Source organism: Arachis hypogaea, chromosome 12 (assembly GCF_003086295.3).
Source record: "Arachis hypogaea cultivar Tifrunner chromosome 12, arahy.Tifrunner.gnm2.J5K5, whole genome shotgun sequence".
In the NCBI taxonomy this organism is placed as follows: Eukaryota; Viridiplantae; Streptophyta; class Magnoliopsida; order Fabales; family Fabaceae; genus Arachis; species Arachis hypogaea.
This window is the reverse complement of record NC_092047.1, coordinates 104,802,342-104,819,582: the sequence shown is the minus strand read 5'-3', so window position 1 is coordinate 104,819,582 and position 17,241 is coordinate 104,802,342. Positions and strand designations below refer to the sequence as shown.

The window sequence follows — 17,241 nt, the reverse complement described above, 5'->3', positions numbered from 1 at the left end:
TTGAGTAGGGGTGTTCACATCCAAACCGGTCCAAAAAAACTACAAAACTGCACCGATCCAAACCGAAAACCGTTTTAAACCGCTCAATTTTGGATTTTAGATCGGTTTTATTGCGGTTCTGTTCGGTTTGTGATTCCACTATGCACAACCGAACCGAACCGAACCGCATATAATGATGATGATGATGATGATGATGATGATGATGATGATGATGAAACCCAATTACCCATACGACATAGTGGCATACGGCCATAAAGCGGCAGCCCATACTCCCTTAGGCCTTAGTTCCTTAGTCCATTTCCCTTAATTTTTCCCCACCAAGCCCAGACCCAATCACCCACAGCGCTGCATTGCACACACTCATTCAGTCATTCCCCATTTTTCCTTTCCCACAAAGAAACACAAACCCTAAGAGCATCCCTTAACTTCACTCTCACTCACTCTCAGATTCTCAGTCTCTCACCGTATCTCACCGTCACAGACTCACTCACTCTCACCATCACATGCCAAGTTGCCGACACCATCCGCCGCTCCTCTTCGACGTCATTGCCGCCTCCTCTTCTAGGTGAGTTTTTACCCCTTTTTTTATATGATGATCAACATTATACGTGTCTATTTCTGTTAATTTATTGAATTTGAAGTCAATCTGTTCTTTTTACTTTGACAATCTATTATGTTAAATTTGTTATTTTTGACAATCTATTATTGTTATCTTTGAGAATTTGTTATATTAAATTTTTTGTTGTACTTTTACAGATTTTATATTTGTTCAATTGATTTTAACTTTAATGTCAGCTTCATATCCTGAGGTAATATTCTTATTTTGGAATGTTTATGTTAGTATCAATTCAATATGTTGATTATTTGAAAAAATATTAAAATAACATAAACTGATTTTGGTTATCACAGGATGTTCAAAGCAGTGACTCAGGATTTATTAGTGCTATTCCGTCCACTTTTGAATAAGTTAGTTGTTTTTATATTGAAGAATTATTGTTCAAGACTTGCTGTTGGATAATTGGATTGTTGGATATTTGGACATGTTACTTTATAATGTTTTATGGAATTTACGTTTTATTATTATGTTGGATTGTTGGACAGGTTATCAACTCTATAATTAAGTTATTATTTTTTTATTTAAAAAACCGCGGGATCCAAACCGCTTGTAATCGGATCGGATCGGATCGGATCGGATTTCCAAAAAAAGGTTCATCCAATCCAAACCGCACCGCACATAAATTAAACGTTCGGATCGGATGACTTTTTCCCTTAAAACCGATCCAAACCGCACCGCGAACACCCCTAGTTTTGAGAATAAATGGGAGTTAGGAGAAAAAAATGAATTAGAGAATTTGATTTTTTTAAGGGTCAAATTTGAGCGAAAAAATAACCGCTCAATCAGATGTGCAACCTCTTCTTCTAAAATCAAATTTGGGGAATTGCTGCACGCCTGCACCAACATCTTCTTTCAATCTGCTGGCTAAAACACCCCTCTCTTTATTACATGGATAAAAGGATACCTTAAAATTTAGGGAGAAAATTATTGCTGCTTTTCTTCTTCTCCATGGACCGGTGGCAGAAAAAAGTGGGTGTTATAAGGTATTATAATTAGCAATGTTTAGGTAGGATAGAATTATAATTTTCATAGCAAAAAGGACAGGTGTTGTTTTATGAGAGACTGCTACAGCAACGTTTTAGAAGGGAATACTTGGACTATCCAACTTTTGGATTTGGATTCTCTAAAGTTTGAATTTCACTTTAAAGAGTAAAGTATGATTTTTTACCATTTATTTTATAGGTGGGGCCAAGAATAAATATGAGAGAGAAACCATTCAAGGGTAGAAGATCACACTTTACCCTCTAAAGTACAAATTTAAAATTTAGAAGATCCAAATTCCTAACTTTTATATTTTAAAATAGATAGATTGGCCAAATTTCAAACACATTTGTTTGATGCTTTGAGTTTACATTTATTATTTTTTTGAACTACCAGGTACTTTAATTAGGTGTTGAAACTTCCACCTATGACTAGCACGTGATAAGACTTTGGGGACTTCTATCTTTCATAGTTTCATCACATTTGATAACTTTTTAACACCAATAAAGAAAAGCAAACAAAACTTTCATGAAAAAGGATATTGTGACACGTGGAGCTAGAAAACCGAATTTTAAGATATTAACTAAGGATTTAAAAGGTATAAAAAAATTTAGAATGAAAATTAAAGAAAAAATTCTAAAATAAAATAAAAAATAATTATTTTCCAAAACAAATGTTTTCATCCCTACTTTTCGAAATCCATTTTTTTACGCTGGAGCAAATTTGTCTAACGAACTTTATGAAAATTATAAAGTTCATTTACTACATTGACAAATTTCATGAAATTCGCATTTGCTAGCAGTGAACTTAGCCCAAATCCTGATATAAAATCACATAGATGGAGTTCTTTTTGTTTATATCTACATTTACTTTTTCTCCTTTATACTTCTCATCACTATTCTCACTATAATAACTGAAATATCATTATTATCATATCATTATAACGGTGAATAAATTGTGTTTGATCAAGATGGATCTGTTTTGTTTAGTTCTACATAACCAATTTTTGTATAGTTGCCATATAAAATAAAAGAGGTGGAGACGTTGAAAAATTTTATAGTAGACACGATTTGTCAACAATATACGAAGTGGGTGAAAAAATCTATTACAGAATCCGATGAAGGAGGATGGCACTTTAATTTACAAAATATATTTTATTTTTTCTTATTTCCTTATTTTTTGTTGAATATTTTAATATTATTTTTATATAAGCATCACTTTTAATAATTTTTTATTAGATCAAGGTATCAAATATGTGATCTCGAAGATATAGGGATTGGTACAATCATTTTCCAAACGTTTATCTGTTAGAGTTATTTGTATTTCTGATTGATATGTGTGCAGAGACTTCTTTAAAAGTGGGTGATGACTTATCTGTGACAGTCAGAACAAATATTAAAAGGTTAATGGTTGATTTGAACATACCACCCAAGGGGAGTAAAATTCTGAGGATTATAATGATGGTGTATTGGAAGCGGATTATGAAAGCCATAATGGTTCTACAGTTGGAGACCCAATAATGGATCATTATCAAGCTCACTCTGTGTTCAATGATAAAGATGTAGGTGTTGAACCGATGGACATATCTGAGGAGGAAGACGAAGAGCTAAACAACTTCACAGTGTCATAAATTGCGCTAACACAGTCTGCTATTTCCAGACTGTATGATCATCCTTCTCACTGTTCCACATTGAACCTTGACGCAATGAATGTAGATTGGTCCTTTGGTCCAGGAAGATTCGAGGATGATCCAACACATGAGTTTGAGATTGGACAGCAGTTCAAAAACAAAAAAGAAGTCGTGATAGCAGTAAAGATGTATAGCATCAGGAGGGCTGTGGAGTATAAGATATCAGACTGTGACTAGTTTAAGTATTCGGCCCAACGCACTTAGTTTGGGTCGGGATGTCAATGGAACATACGCATTGCATATCATCAAAAAGTAGAAAAAAATGAGAAGTTGGGAGATACAACGGTCTGCATTCTTGCATGCAAACAACATTAGGTCAAGACCATGGAAGATTGGATTCAAAGGCGGTAGCTAAACACATATTTACCATGGTGAAGGCGGATCCTACGATCAGTATAAGAGTTCTCCAAAGAGCTATTGAGAATCACTTTGGTTACAAGGCATCTTATAGAAAAGTTTGGCTTGCAAAGCAGAGAGTCATTGCAAAGATATATAGATAGATTGAAAAGCATTGTATAACGAGCTTCCTAGGTAGTTATTCGCAATGCAGATGTACCTACCCAGTAAGATTGATTATATTGTATTTAGTTAGTTAGTTACGTATGGTTCATTGTATTTTAACATGTTCTAATGAGGTTCCTGATTTAGGTACTTGGGTGCAACTTGTAACATAGTATCGGGGTGATGATAACGATAGTGAATGTTTCATCGAATGTTTTGGATGTTCCCTCCTTGTGTAAAAGCTTTCAAGCATTGCAAACTATTTATCTCGATTGATGACACTCATTTGTATGGTAAATATAGAAGTGCTCTACAAATGATTATTGCCCAAGATGGTAATTCAAACATATTGTCTATTGCATTTGTTATGGTCGAAGGAGAGATAAAGGAGCTCTGGTCATTCTTTCTGTCTAACCTCAGACAACAAGTGACGCCTCAGCGAGGCCTTTTGGTCATTTCAGACAGGCACTAGTCCATTGATGCTGCACTAAACACCGACAGTGGGTGAAAACCGCATGCATATCAAGCATTTTGTACAAGACATATTGCCGCTAACTTCATGACGCACTTTAAGAATAAGGATTTGAAGAAGGTCTTGGTGTACTCAACCTATTCGAACTTACGCTGAGAATTTACACATTACTTCGATAGATTGAGGGGGGGGGGGAGAATGTGACAATCATGAATTGGCTCAAAGAAATGCCGTGAGAACAATGGGCAGTATGCTAAATGAGGGCCGTAGGATACGATGGCTCACCAAGTAATACCCACGCTGGAATCAACTCCTAAATGTAAAGGTCAGCGTACGGAGTCCAGTCGACCTAACATATTTAACTTTTCTATTAACATTTATCACATACATGATAAATGCTGATGTTGTTCAGAATCCATCCCCAAAATCGAAGTCTGGTCTCCACAGTGTCATTGCGTAGCTCATGACCCAACCTCCTGTCATACATTGGAAGATTAAACTTCACACAATAATAAATAGTTACTTACACTAACTTACATAAAAATAAAACTACACTTCCTAAATGCATGTCATATCTCTCCATCAATGAAAATCGTCGCTAATCAAAACCAGAGAGCCGACAGCTTGGGATGCAATGATATGCCTAGGATAGAAGCAATTCCCCCATTCACTCAAATTTCACTGCCTATAGTCGGTTGCACGACACATCTGGTGGTACAACCATGCAAGAACAGATAAACCCGAAGACAGCTGGCCACAGCAGTTTAGGCCCTCCAACAGAGGTAACCATCTCATGTGCACACGGGAGTCAGATGCATCTGGAAACAGAATGTCCCATAAGATTTGCATAATGTACCTTCGGGAGTACTGAAGTAGTCGCTCCTCTGTCGCATCCTCAGCCAACTCATCACAAACAGTGTCTCTAAACCACGATAAGTTGACGGTCTACTTATTCTGACCCTATCAGTAGTTCGGACATGGTACATGTTCTAGTAGCTGCTAACACAGGTCTTCCATAGAACACCTGTCATAATACTACTCCCAACCACCAATGCAATCGCTAACAGGGTCTCCATCAACAATTAGACCCATCTGATATGCCATATCTTGTAAGGTAATCATCATCTCCCCACATGGCATGTGAAAAGTTTGAGACTCTGGCTGCTATCTCTCTACCAACACAAATACCCAGTTATGGTTTCACTTAACCATATAGACCACATGCTTGAAACCAGCCCGTCGGAGGTATATCTTGATACGCTCATTGGGTCCTGCCAGTAAATTCTGACGCGTCTGCAACACCCTATTAGGCTAAAAAGTATTTAAAATTTTATGTCAAATACATACTTAAAATAATATACATATGTTATCCTTATTAAACTCATAATTTAAACATTCGTTATACTAGTTGGTCAAGTTTGTTAATAATGTGTTCTACTTAATTTAATTTATACAACACCTCCTCGTAATCTACTAACTCTTAGTTCATTAAAGTGTCTAAAATAAAATATTTATAAAATTAATATCAATAATTTTAAATCCACAAATTAAAAAATCACTAAGTAATTTAATATATTATTCTAAATAGTTAATAAAATATCTCTAAATAATTAATTTTAAATAACTTTTATACTGATTTTTAAAGCATTAACTCTGAATAATAATTCCTATATTTCTAAGTAAATAATTAAAAATAATTATTCCTATACTTTTTAAATAATTAATTCTAAATTTGAGGGTAATGAAATCATCCGTGAGGCGAGCAAATGGAGTTCTGAATTAGCTGCTGCTTGTGAAGTATGGAAGGCGATCAAATTTGAATTCCCAGCAATGGATAGCCGGGCCCGGGGACTGTTTCCAGGAATCCCAGATAACTCTGATTTATTTGAATTAAAAAAAAAATGAGATTCGCCCCCCTTTTATCTTCATATTTTCAGTTAATTAAGTCTATATAATTATTAGTTTAATAATATCTAATACTAATTAATTATATCCAAAATTTTATTCTAAACTTAATAAAATAATATCAAAATAAAATAATTTAAAAATAAAGAAGTAGTTTAGATAATTTACTTGAAATTTTACTTGAGGAGAGAAGAGAATACGAGAAAAGAGAATGAAAGTGAAAATGGGAAGAAGAGGAAAAATAAGAGGAAGATAGTTCGCCGTAGGTGAAAAAGTGAAAAAAATGAGGGGGGCTACCTCGCTTTTATAATTGACATGAAATTCGTTGTGCCATTAGACGAACTCTTTATTTGTCATGAAATTCACCGATGTAGTGGGCGAATTTACTCCAGCTTCCAAAAAAGAAAAAGAATTTCGAAAAATAAACATGAGAATATTTGTTTTGAAAAATAATATTTTATTATTTTATTTCAAAAAATTCTTCTAAAATTTAATCTCTAATTTTTATTTTTTAGAAAAATTAAGTTATTTATAATAAAAAAATTTAAAAATTCACTTGACATAAAATTACAAAAATTTAAAGATAAAAAAATATTTTTTAATGATATTTGTAAAAAAATTACTTAAAATATGATCTCTAAAATCTTTTTAAAAATATATATTTAATATCTAGTTCTTTTTATCGTATTTTTAAAATTTTCAAGACTTTATTTGTCGTTAATATTTTTTAGAGTTATTTTTAAATAATATTTATAAACAATATTAATCTCTTAATATTTTTTTAAATTATTGTTTAAAAATTTTAGTCAAACAATTTAATTTTCAATAAATTTTAATCACCAAATTAATCATTAACTTTTTATTTTATGTATATATCAATTTAAATTTTAATAAAACTAGTTAGATAATAATCAAGTTGGATTGGTCTACTCACTAGTCCACTTAAGCAAGTATCAAGAGTTTGAATGCGTCTTTGTGCATGCAGTGTTCCTTAAATGGAACTTCCTCCACTGTACACGGTTTGGTTAATCTAAAAACCAAACTTATTTTTTGGTTAACCAAATTAGTTAATTAAGCAAATTGGTTTTATATGATAAAATTAGTTATTAACCGATTATAAAATTTAAAAACCAATTTTTAACCGGTTATAAAATAAAAACCAATTTTAAAAAAATAACTAGTTTGTGGAAAAATAAAATCAATTTTTACTAAAAAAACCGCTTTTCTAAAAAAAACTATTTTTTAAATTGAATTTTTAATCTAAAAATTAAAATTAAAATTTTTTAAAATTTGATTTTAGTTTTGAATTTTGATTAACCAGTTAGAAATCGATTTTTTGGAATTTGGTTTTGGTTAACCAATTTTAAAAAATATGGATATAATTTTAAAATTATTTTGTTAAATTGATTAACCAAAATGTGGTTATGATTTTTTAACCGGTTAACACATTTTGATTTTTTAATGTATACCATTACCTTCTATTGGCCAGCAAGAGAAAGATTAATGTTTGATAAAATGTGATTTGGATATTTTAAATTTTGAATTTTATTTTAAAGGGTAAAATATGATCTTTCACTTTTAAATGGTTTTTTTTTCATATTTTCTTTTGATCTCATTTATAAAATAAGTCGTGAAAGATCACATTTTACCATCTAAAATAAAAATTTAAAATTTAATAAATCCAAATTCAGACTAAAAAATATCGTTAAAATCTAAAAAAAATAGACAAATCAAATCCTATAATTATTTAAGACACATGCTGAAATCAATTTATCTCACGAAATAGAAAGATAGATTAAAATTTTTTTAGAACAAACGTGTTGGACTAAAAATTTCGGTCTTATTTAATTTAAGGTATTACTCTATTTATTTATAGTACTTAAAGAAGAATTATACACAAATTGGGTTGTTCATGTAACGTTTGTGATACTTTGAACTCATCCAATGTCACGGCAAAGAAGTACACACATTGGCAAATCAAACTTACTTGCAGACATTCTGATAAATTTCAACAGCATCTATCTTTTTTAGTTAAATACCCTCAAATTAAAATACAAAAATTGATGCTTTGCTGCTGCTAGGAAAGTCATAAACAATCATCAAATAAAACCACCATCATATAAAAAAAATCAGCTTAGTAATAAATCGTTTAAAGAAAAAAAAAAGGAGAGTAATGCCTCAGTAATCTCAGTTTTTGGAAGTAAATTTCTTCCAATCATATCAGAGATCATTACAAGCCTACGGAAAAACATCATCGGCAGAAGCAATAGTTGCAGGAAACATCACAAAACACTGAAAGATCAGCATTCAACAACACAATCATTAACCAAACGAAAAGTTATGAGTGATTGATTTAAAAGACCACTCATTCCAAATCTAAAATAGTTCAAATCAAACAAACGTGAACAAACAGAAGGATTTAATATCAAGATGCCAAAATAGCCAAGGGTCTTGAACAGCAGAAGCGATGAGATTGAAGAACACAATTAGTCAGTTAGTTACACATGGGAAACTCAACATCAGAGAGAAGCCGAAAAGCGTTGTTGAGGTTTCTTATATAGGTGAATGGATGAGATTTCAGTGTTTAGGGTTACTGGCAAAATCGTAATTTAATAATATAAGAGGCCCATATGGTAGAGAATTATTTGGGCCGGGTTTATTGGTTTTCCACCCAATCAAAATTGTAAGATTGCAGTGGCTACCTACATGTTAACTTTTTAGGATAAGAAACTTTTTGTTTTTAGAATTTAATTTTAATACAGAATTACTTTAAAATAGTTGTATACGTATATTTAATTATATAATATTATTTTAATTTATATTTACTAAATAAGTGTATAAAATATTTTATTATTATTGCATCAAAATTTTTTTTTGATTGAATATTTTTTTAACTTGAAAAATCTTTTTAATTTAAATTTTATTTTGACAATGTTATTTGGGCCTTCACAGAACCGGCCCATTTGTCATTCTGGGTTAACATATTAAAGGTTCTGTACCCAGATCCAAAAAAAAAAGTTTTGTATCAATTCATTAGCCAGCAGTACAATATTAAACAGAACTCGGATTCACGACGAATTAATTCTTGGCTTTTTGGATTGGAAAATAGGGCAGACAACAAAAAAAAATAATTAACGTGGATAAGGTGAAAATAAGGGTAAAAAAAAAAAAATAATTATCACAATCTAACTTGTTAAATTTTTTAGATAAATATTTTTTTTCACAACATTGTTAAAAATATTGTATTCCAAGTATCTGGAAGTCCAGGCAAACACCAATGCACACAATCTGCATTTTGTGGGTTAGATTTTTCCTCCTTAGTCAACAATCTCCCCCAAGTTTCAGTGTAAACTGAGGAATGAGCATCAATCCTATACTCTGAAATTTGTGTTATGTTAATAAAAGTAACTGCAACTTTCATCTTCTTCACCACCTTCGCCACTACACTCATCATCCCCTTATCTGAACCACTTCCCCAATGATTCTTCTTCGTTACTGGCTTTGTCTCATTCAAACACTTCATATCATCCTTCTTGCCCCAATCTGAGCTTCTGACAAATTAAATATGGCACAAAAAATTTTAAGATTCAAGCCACAAAGAAATTAGTGACCATGTATTTATTAAATTAAACTATTTATATATTACATTTTTAGGTGTGATTTTTTCATTCGAACATTTTTAAGGAGGGATAGTTGTGTAATGAACTTTTTTTTTTTTTTTAAATCAAAACTTGAATGCATAATATTTTGAGTAAAAGAATATTTGAAAGATTATGTTGCTAACAAATTTATTCATAGAAAAACAAAAGTTCAAATATTTAATAAAAATAACCCAAGAAGATCATACAATTGACAAAATTATTCACCTTTTAAATAAGATTTTCTAAAAAATTAAGTCTTTAATATATTCCTTGAATTTTTGTTCTTCTGAACATAATTTTATAATTCACTCCAGGATTTTGGAAACGGTAGTTCAAGATTCAATTGACTTGAAAATAAAGTAGTTACTTATATATAGATAAAGAAAGAAGAAGCTTAAAGTTTTATTGAGAGACCTTGTGTGTATAGGGGACATAGTTGTGAAGAAGACCCTGGTTTTGTTTGGATTTATAGTTGAGTCAATCCAATTTGCCCATGTCCTCAAACCTAAGTTGTAAGCAATTTTTGCATCCAATTCTTCATACCCATCATCCCCATTTCCAAATGAACCCCATCTGCAAATTGATCAAGATGTTAGATATCATTTTCTTTTTCTTTAAATCGAAGATCAAATGTTTTAGGTATTTTATTGCTAGCTTTCTTATGTTGTCAACAGTTTCTTTGCCAACATTATAAAGGGTGTGCAAAATATAATTATCTATGTATTTATGCTTCTTATCAATCTATGTATACATATTCTATGTAATGTAGATGAAAATTATATTGATTTATGTGTAGTATGTTCAAAAATTAATAGAATATAAGAAAATTGATGTGTTGGTCAATTATTGCAAAAAATTATTGTTTCTCTTGAATTTAAGTTCACTATTTGAACACAACGATTTAGACAACACAATTAGCTTATAACAACTTCAAGTTAAGTTTCATTTTGGTCTTTGAGACTTGCAAGTTGTATTAATTTAGTTCTTAATTTTTTAATTGTTATAATTTGGTCTCTTAGATTAAAAAAATACACTAATATAATCTCTCATGTATTTTTTGTCATCAAAGCTCAATGTTGCTAGTGATGTGGTTCAAGTCTTGCCACGCTAGACATATTAAAACAACAGTTATACGCGTTTTGACGCTAAAGAAGGCATTAAACGACGTCATTTGAAGGTTATAACAAGGAACTTGGTTATGATAAGTTATGACCCCTTTTGGCCACGCTTTAAGAAAAAATATGGCCAAATTTCTAATCAATTGCCACTCTTATAAAAACGTGGCCATTGACACTTTTTGGCCACGCTTTTAAAGCGTGACAAAAAAAAAGTATAGTGACAGACTTTTTCTCTTATAGTGTGAAGACGGAGGGGTAGATATAAAATTTAAGATGTTAAATAAGAGTATTTTTAAACTCAAATATTATTAAAGTTTCAATTTCCGTCTTTAAAAAATTTAGTCTCTCATATTTTTATTTTCTAGAGGTATTAAAAAGACTAAAATTTTATATCCTAAAACTAAAATTTTAATTTTAATTTCTGATCACTAAATAAGATATTCTCCAATTTTAGTTTCAGTCTAAAAAACAAAATGCAACTTAGGTAGCATTTGTTTTGAGGTACTGAGACACAAACTGAGAGATTGAAACTCAATATCATGTTTGTTGGTTCAGAGACTGGTACTAAATTTTATGTCTCTGTCTCTAAAATTTTAGTATTTCAGTACCTCCAAAAAGTGGGGACACAGGGGATTAAAATTTTTAGAGAATGAGACTGAAACTTTAATAACATTTTATACCTAAAATATCCTCATTTTAATTAATTAATTTCAATTTTACCCTTTGTGCAAATTAAATTAGAGTTTCATTCTTGTTTCAATTTTTGTGTTCTATTTTGCATCAAACATAGAATATTAAAATTTATTTCAATCTCTGTCTCTTAGTTTTTGTCTCTCAATCTCAGTCTTTCTGTTTCTGTCTCTCCACCAAATACTACCTAATAGACTACGAATAAGTGAAAGGTTGAGACAAGAAGATTACAGCGTTTTAATGACAGGAGGGTTCATCCACCAAACATAGGAATTGAAGACAAGTATGTCCACTCCTGTCCAGTTTTTGGCACGTTCCATGATTGAATCAACTTTCACTATCTTCTTTAGGGGATCTCTTACAACAAAGAACTCAGTGTTGGATTCCACAAGCATTGGGGCCCAATAGAATTCTATGCTGGCATTGTATTCCTACATAAATTATGCACAAAATCAAAAGAGAATCATTAGGTTAGATTTTTTACACCCACAGACTATATATATATAGGCATTGTTATAAAATGTATTGTAGTGAAAGCCTGAATTATAATCAAAATTTAAGATTTGAAGTGATTGCATTAGCTATAAATGTAATTTAATTGAGTTAACTATAAAAAAGGTTTATTAATTTTTGGCTATAAATAACTTTTTGGTAATTCTATATGATCAAATTATTTTAGTAAATAAATTCAATTAAGTTGGTCTAATAGTTTATAGATTGATAAGTAAAAATTTTAGTTAAAAAAAAAGAAAAAAAAAAAGAAAGAGAGATATAAAAAAAAACTTGATTAAACTTATTATAAAAATAATTTGTTTACCTAACATTATTAATATCTTTTAGATGCTCTATATGCATATGAAAAAGGTTTAATTATTTTGCTGCTCGATGCAGTTTTATCGAATTTTCAATTAGGTCTTTATACTTTTTTTTTTCAATTGAATCCCTGTACTATATCAAATTTTGTAATTAAGTCTTTGCCGTCACAAAAATATTAGAATCAACTGAATATTCTGTAAATAGAATATTCATTCAAGTGTTAGGCATATTTATTTTGTTTAACAGAATATTATGTTAATTCCAATATTTTTATCACGATATGGACTTAATTACAAAATTTGATATGCTATAGGGATCTAATTAAAAAAAATATAGAGACCTAATTAAAAATTCGATAAAGTTATAGGGACCGACAAAATAATTAAACATATAAAAAAATATTTAATGTATATTTAAAGTCAGTCACTAATGTATATTTATAGCTAATTTATATATCTTTTTAACTAAATAATTAATTATTAAAATAACTAACTCTATCATAATAGAATAATCAACATTGCAATAAACTACTAATCAAACTTTTTCAAATATTAAATATGTATTTGCATATGTAATAATTAATTAATAACTAATTTTTAATTAGTATATTCATAACATGATTACTAAGCATAATACATTTAACATGATCAAACCTTTCTTATTTTCTCTTTTCTCTTCTCTGATTTCTCTTCTTTAAACCCTAATATTTATAACATATATTTTATATATCTTTTCCCAATATTTGTACATACATACATTTTAGACATGTCTTTGCTCATTTAGAAATCATAAGTAAAGCTTTCGGATTTTAATTACCTTCTTTTTTCTTTTTTTTTTTCTTTTTTTTCTAAAGATGACAAATGGTGTAAGATAATTGATATATAATAAGATATTGATTGTTTGTGTATACAAATATTTTTGTTTACTATAGATCACAATTTTACACATTTTCTTGTAGTTAGATGATTCCTTAATTATTTTAAAAATAATATATAATACCCAATACAACATATATATGTTTTTGTTTATGTGCACGATTATTTTGAGTTAAATCCCAAAGTAGTCTATGAGACTCACAAAATGCACCGATTTAATCCCTGATTTTTTAATTACACTATTTATGTTTTCGAAATTAAAAAATATACACCTATTTGGTCCCTTCCTGTTTTCCGTTCAAACTGTTTTCCGGCAACAGTAATGTGGCAATGAATTGTCACGCTAGTACTCAACGACGTCGTTCTCCCCAAACTACTAAATTCATTCAAAGTCGTCTACCAGGTTGTTATTGTTTCCATCAACAAAAGCAGCAATATTTTCAGAGAAAGAAGAAGAAGAACGGTTACTCTTTTTCCTCATGGCCTTTATGTTCCTCTGCTGCTTCTCAGAGCGCTTTCTTTTTGCTTCCAACCTCCTCAGCGTCTGCAAATCCTTCCTCTTCCTGCACTCCTCCTCTGTCTCCGTTGGAAGGGAACATGTTCTTATCAGATTCGTTGTGCAAGGCATTAGCATGTTGTTAGAGTAACCCCAATATCTTGATTATTATTATTGTTGTTATTATTATCTTCATCTCTGATGAGGGACTTTGAGAATGAGAATTCGGGTATTGATGTTGTTTTCTTGATCTTCTTGTTGTTGGGTCCACACCAAAACGACTGTTCATTGAAAGACTAAGACTCAGCTCAATCTCTTGTTCTGCATCTCCATCACCATGCCGATGTTGTTGTTGTTGTAGCTCATGATAGTAATAATGATTCACGGACATGAACCTTTTTAGCAGATCTCTTGGGAAATCGCTCATGCGAGTTCTGCTGTTCTCTCTTTTCTTAATAACTTATGCCATTGAAGAATTTGGGATTGAAACAACAAAAAAGAAGAAAAAAGGTTACCTTTTCCAGGGAAGTAAGAATATCCAGATGGCTCAGAATTCACGAGGACTTGAAAATTGAAGTTTGTTTTTGGTAAGTAACCGAAAATTGGTGATGAACCAGAAGAAAAATAAGGTCGAATCAAATGGTTTTTGTACCCATGCAGTGAGTAAAAACGAACAGGAAAGAAGAAGAAGTGGTGCGCTACTTCTGCAGTTAGAATTAAAAAGGGGTTTAGGGACCACATTGAATTAAACACTTTCAATTACCATATCATGTACCGTTAGACACTCCAGCGTGGCAATCTATTGCTACATCACTGCCGTTGAAAAGCAATTTGAACGGAAAAACAGGAAGGGACTAAATAGGTGCATTTTTTTCAATCTCGAGAATATAAATAATGCAATTGAAAAATTAAGGACTAAATCGGTGCATTTCATAAATTTCAGAGATTACTTTAGAGTTTAAGTCGAGGCTCTTTTACTTAGAATAGCATGTGCTTGAAGTGCAAATTATGTACTCTACTGTATCCAACTTTTCACTGCATCATTGTTCCAAAAGAATTGTATCAATACATACCTTGGCTTGGAAGACTGAATGAACATTTCTACGTTTCATAGATTTTTGGTCTTCAGGTATGATCCATTCAACCATACAAATAAAAGATTCCCATTGGTTTTGTTGAAGTGAATCCCCTACAAATAGCAACCTCTTTCCTTGAAGCTTCTTTAGAGCTAGCTTCGGATCAAATCTAACAAAAACACATCATCCACAAAAATATAATTAAAATGACCTTAAGATTAATAAAAAGACGCGTTTGAATTTTATTTTCTTAAAAGACATGGTTTTTGAACCAAAAAAAAAAAAAAATTTACAACCTAATATTTTTTTATATGATGGAAAAAGTTGTGAATTAATTGTTTTTCTATTAGTCAAATATAAATTTTTTAATTCTAGTTATCTTAAAAAAATTATGCAAATATGTAAAAAAAAACTTTTTTTAGTTAAAAAATGATCTTTTTATTTATTTTTTGAATAAACTACTATTTCTATCTATAAAAATTCAGATGTTGATAAATTTATTAATGAATAAATGAAATTAATTTTGTATTTATGAAAGACAAAATTTTTATTTTTACCTATAAAAATTCAGAATATTGACAATTTTACACATAAATAAAATTAACGTTTATACTTTTATTATATAAAAATAATCTTTCGTGAGTATAAAACTAATTTTATGCATTTATGATCAAATTTGTCAGGGTTTTAAAGTTTTATAAGTAGAAATTATAGTTTAGTCTTATTTATTTAAGTAATCACATTATGTAAGGCTGTTAAAGTGAGATTTACTGTGGTAAAGTGCAATGTTGTGGCTGCCATTCCCAATTGATGTAGTGAGAATCTACCCTTCCATTCTTGACACATGAAAAAGGTCTACTTATGTAAGGACAACTTTTGTCTGTGTACAAAGGCTTTATTGAATTGTTAAACACCCATTTTCCATTTGCAAAGTTGCACTCCTCCTCCTCCTCTTCCTCTTCTAAATCAAATATGTCATTAATCCATGTCACATTTATTACTTCCTTTTGTGTAAGTTTATCACCATCTGTTGGACAAGCACCAATATCATCCATGATTTAATTCAATTCATGAACTCATCAACTTGTTAGGAACCAAACAAACAAATAAAGAAAAATCCTTTTATACATGTATATATACTTCTACTAATTGCATTGGGATCATTTTCATAAGAAAATAAATTATTTTCATAAGAAAATAAATTAAGTCATTATATATCAATAGTGTATTTTTAGTTAATGTGGTCTATATTACTATATATAATTCAATTTTTATTCTTGTTCTTTGAAGGGGGATAAAAAAAAGATACTTGGTTACTTGGTTTCTTTGTGTTTCTTTATATTGGATAGAGAATAATTGTTTCATAACACAATACAATAATACTAAGATATATATAGAGAATAACAAAATATCTATGCTGCATTTTTGGATATATGGAAAATATAGGAAGGGGAAAAAAATTAAAATAAGAAGCATTTTATTATATTTGTCTCTTCTCTAGACAAGTCTGTGTTTCTCTAATAATATATATGTTTTTCTTCTGCCTTGCAATATGTTTCTCTTAATAAAAGAATTTTTAGACAACATAGCAAATTAAAGAATGATGATTATATATTTAATTGTCACATAACTCAATAATCTAAACTTACCAGATCCATGTTTGGTATTGTTTAATGTTGGGCAAGGCTTGGAATTATTGAAAATATTGAAGGTGGTGGTGGAATAGAGGAAGCTAAGTCTTTGCACATAGAATATGGCAATGAACAAGAGAACACAAATTGTGCTCATAGGAAACTTTCCTCCTTGAGGCACCATCTTTAATTTGATGATCATGGTTTGGGGAACGAATGAATGGCACATATACTAACTGATTAAAATATATGGGAAAGAAAGAGTATGAATTTTGATGCGTGAGAACATACATACATACATACATACATACATAGCTTGGTTATTGGGTTTTGGAGTAAGAGTGAAGCTCAATATATCATTCAAAGCATTATCAAGTTATTTCTCAAGCAAAAGTCTCCCTATATAGTGATTATGATTTAAGCACGAGGGCATAAAATATATAATACATATATAATAATGAGTAATCTCTTATTGGTAGCAACTTAATATTAATGTGAGATTGATCAAAGTGTCAAGTCATTTTAGCTTATACCAATCTCATTTTTGTTTAAACTAGATTTCAGGTTATAGATCTTGGAAATTAAATTAGTGAACTTTATCTAAAATATTTTGCAAATTCCTATTTTATCACCCTTATATGATTGGTATATAGTTGTTCTCTAACACTTTAATTTATCTTTAAATTAAGTGTCAACAAACACTAACTTTAATGTTTTTAAATAATATAATTCT

At 30.3% G+C, this 17,241-nt stretch overlaps 1 protein-coding gene across 1 annotated transcript; it reads right to left on the bottom strand.

Moving 5' to 3' along the window:
* Window positions 1–9,340: 9,340 nt before the first annotated feature.
* On the bottom strand, window positions 9,341–16,883 carry LOC112728017 (protein trichome birefringence-like 3). The gene is made up of 6 exons (XM_025777991.3): window positions 16,527–16,883; window positions 15,649–15,904; window positions 14,875–15,046; window positions 11,846–12,045; window positions 10,221–10,379; window positions 9,341–9,716 (listed from the first exon to the last, which is right to left on the bottom strand). The coding sequence occupies exons 1-6, from the start codon at window positions 16,735–16,737 to the stop codon at window positions 9,386–9,388; spliced, it is 1,329 nt and encodes a 442-aa protein (XP_025633776.1). The 5' UTR covers window positions 16,738–16,883; the 3' UTR covers window positions 9,341–9,385.
* Between the last annotated feature and the right edge of the window lie 358 nt (window positions 16,884–17,241).

Excerpts from the sequence above, each read along its gene's own strand:
- LOC112728017 (XM_025777991.3), bottom strand. The coding sequence starts at position 16,737 with ATGTGCCATTCATTCGTTCCCCAAACCATGATCATCAAATTAAAGATG. Across the intron at positions 12,046-14,874 it reads ATTCAGTCTTCCAAGCCAAG|GAATACAATGCCAGCATAGA; the intron begins GTATGTATTGAT and ends TAATTTATGTAG. Across the intron at positions 10,380-11,845 it reads CCTCCTGTCATTAAAACGCT|ATGGGGTTCATTTGGAAATG; the intron begins GTAATCTTCTTG and ends ATCAATTTGCAG.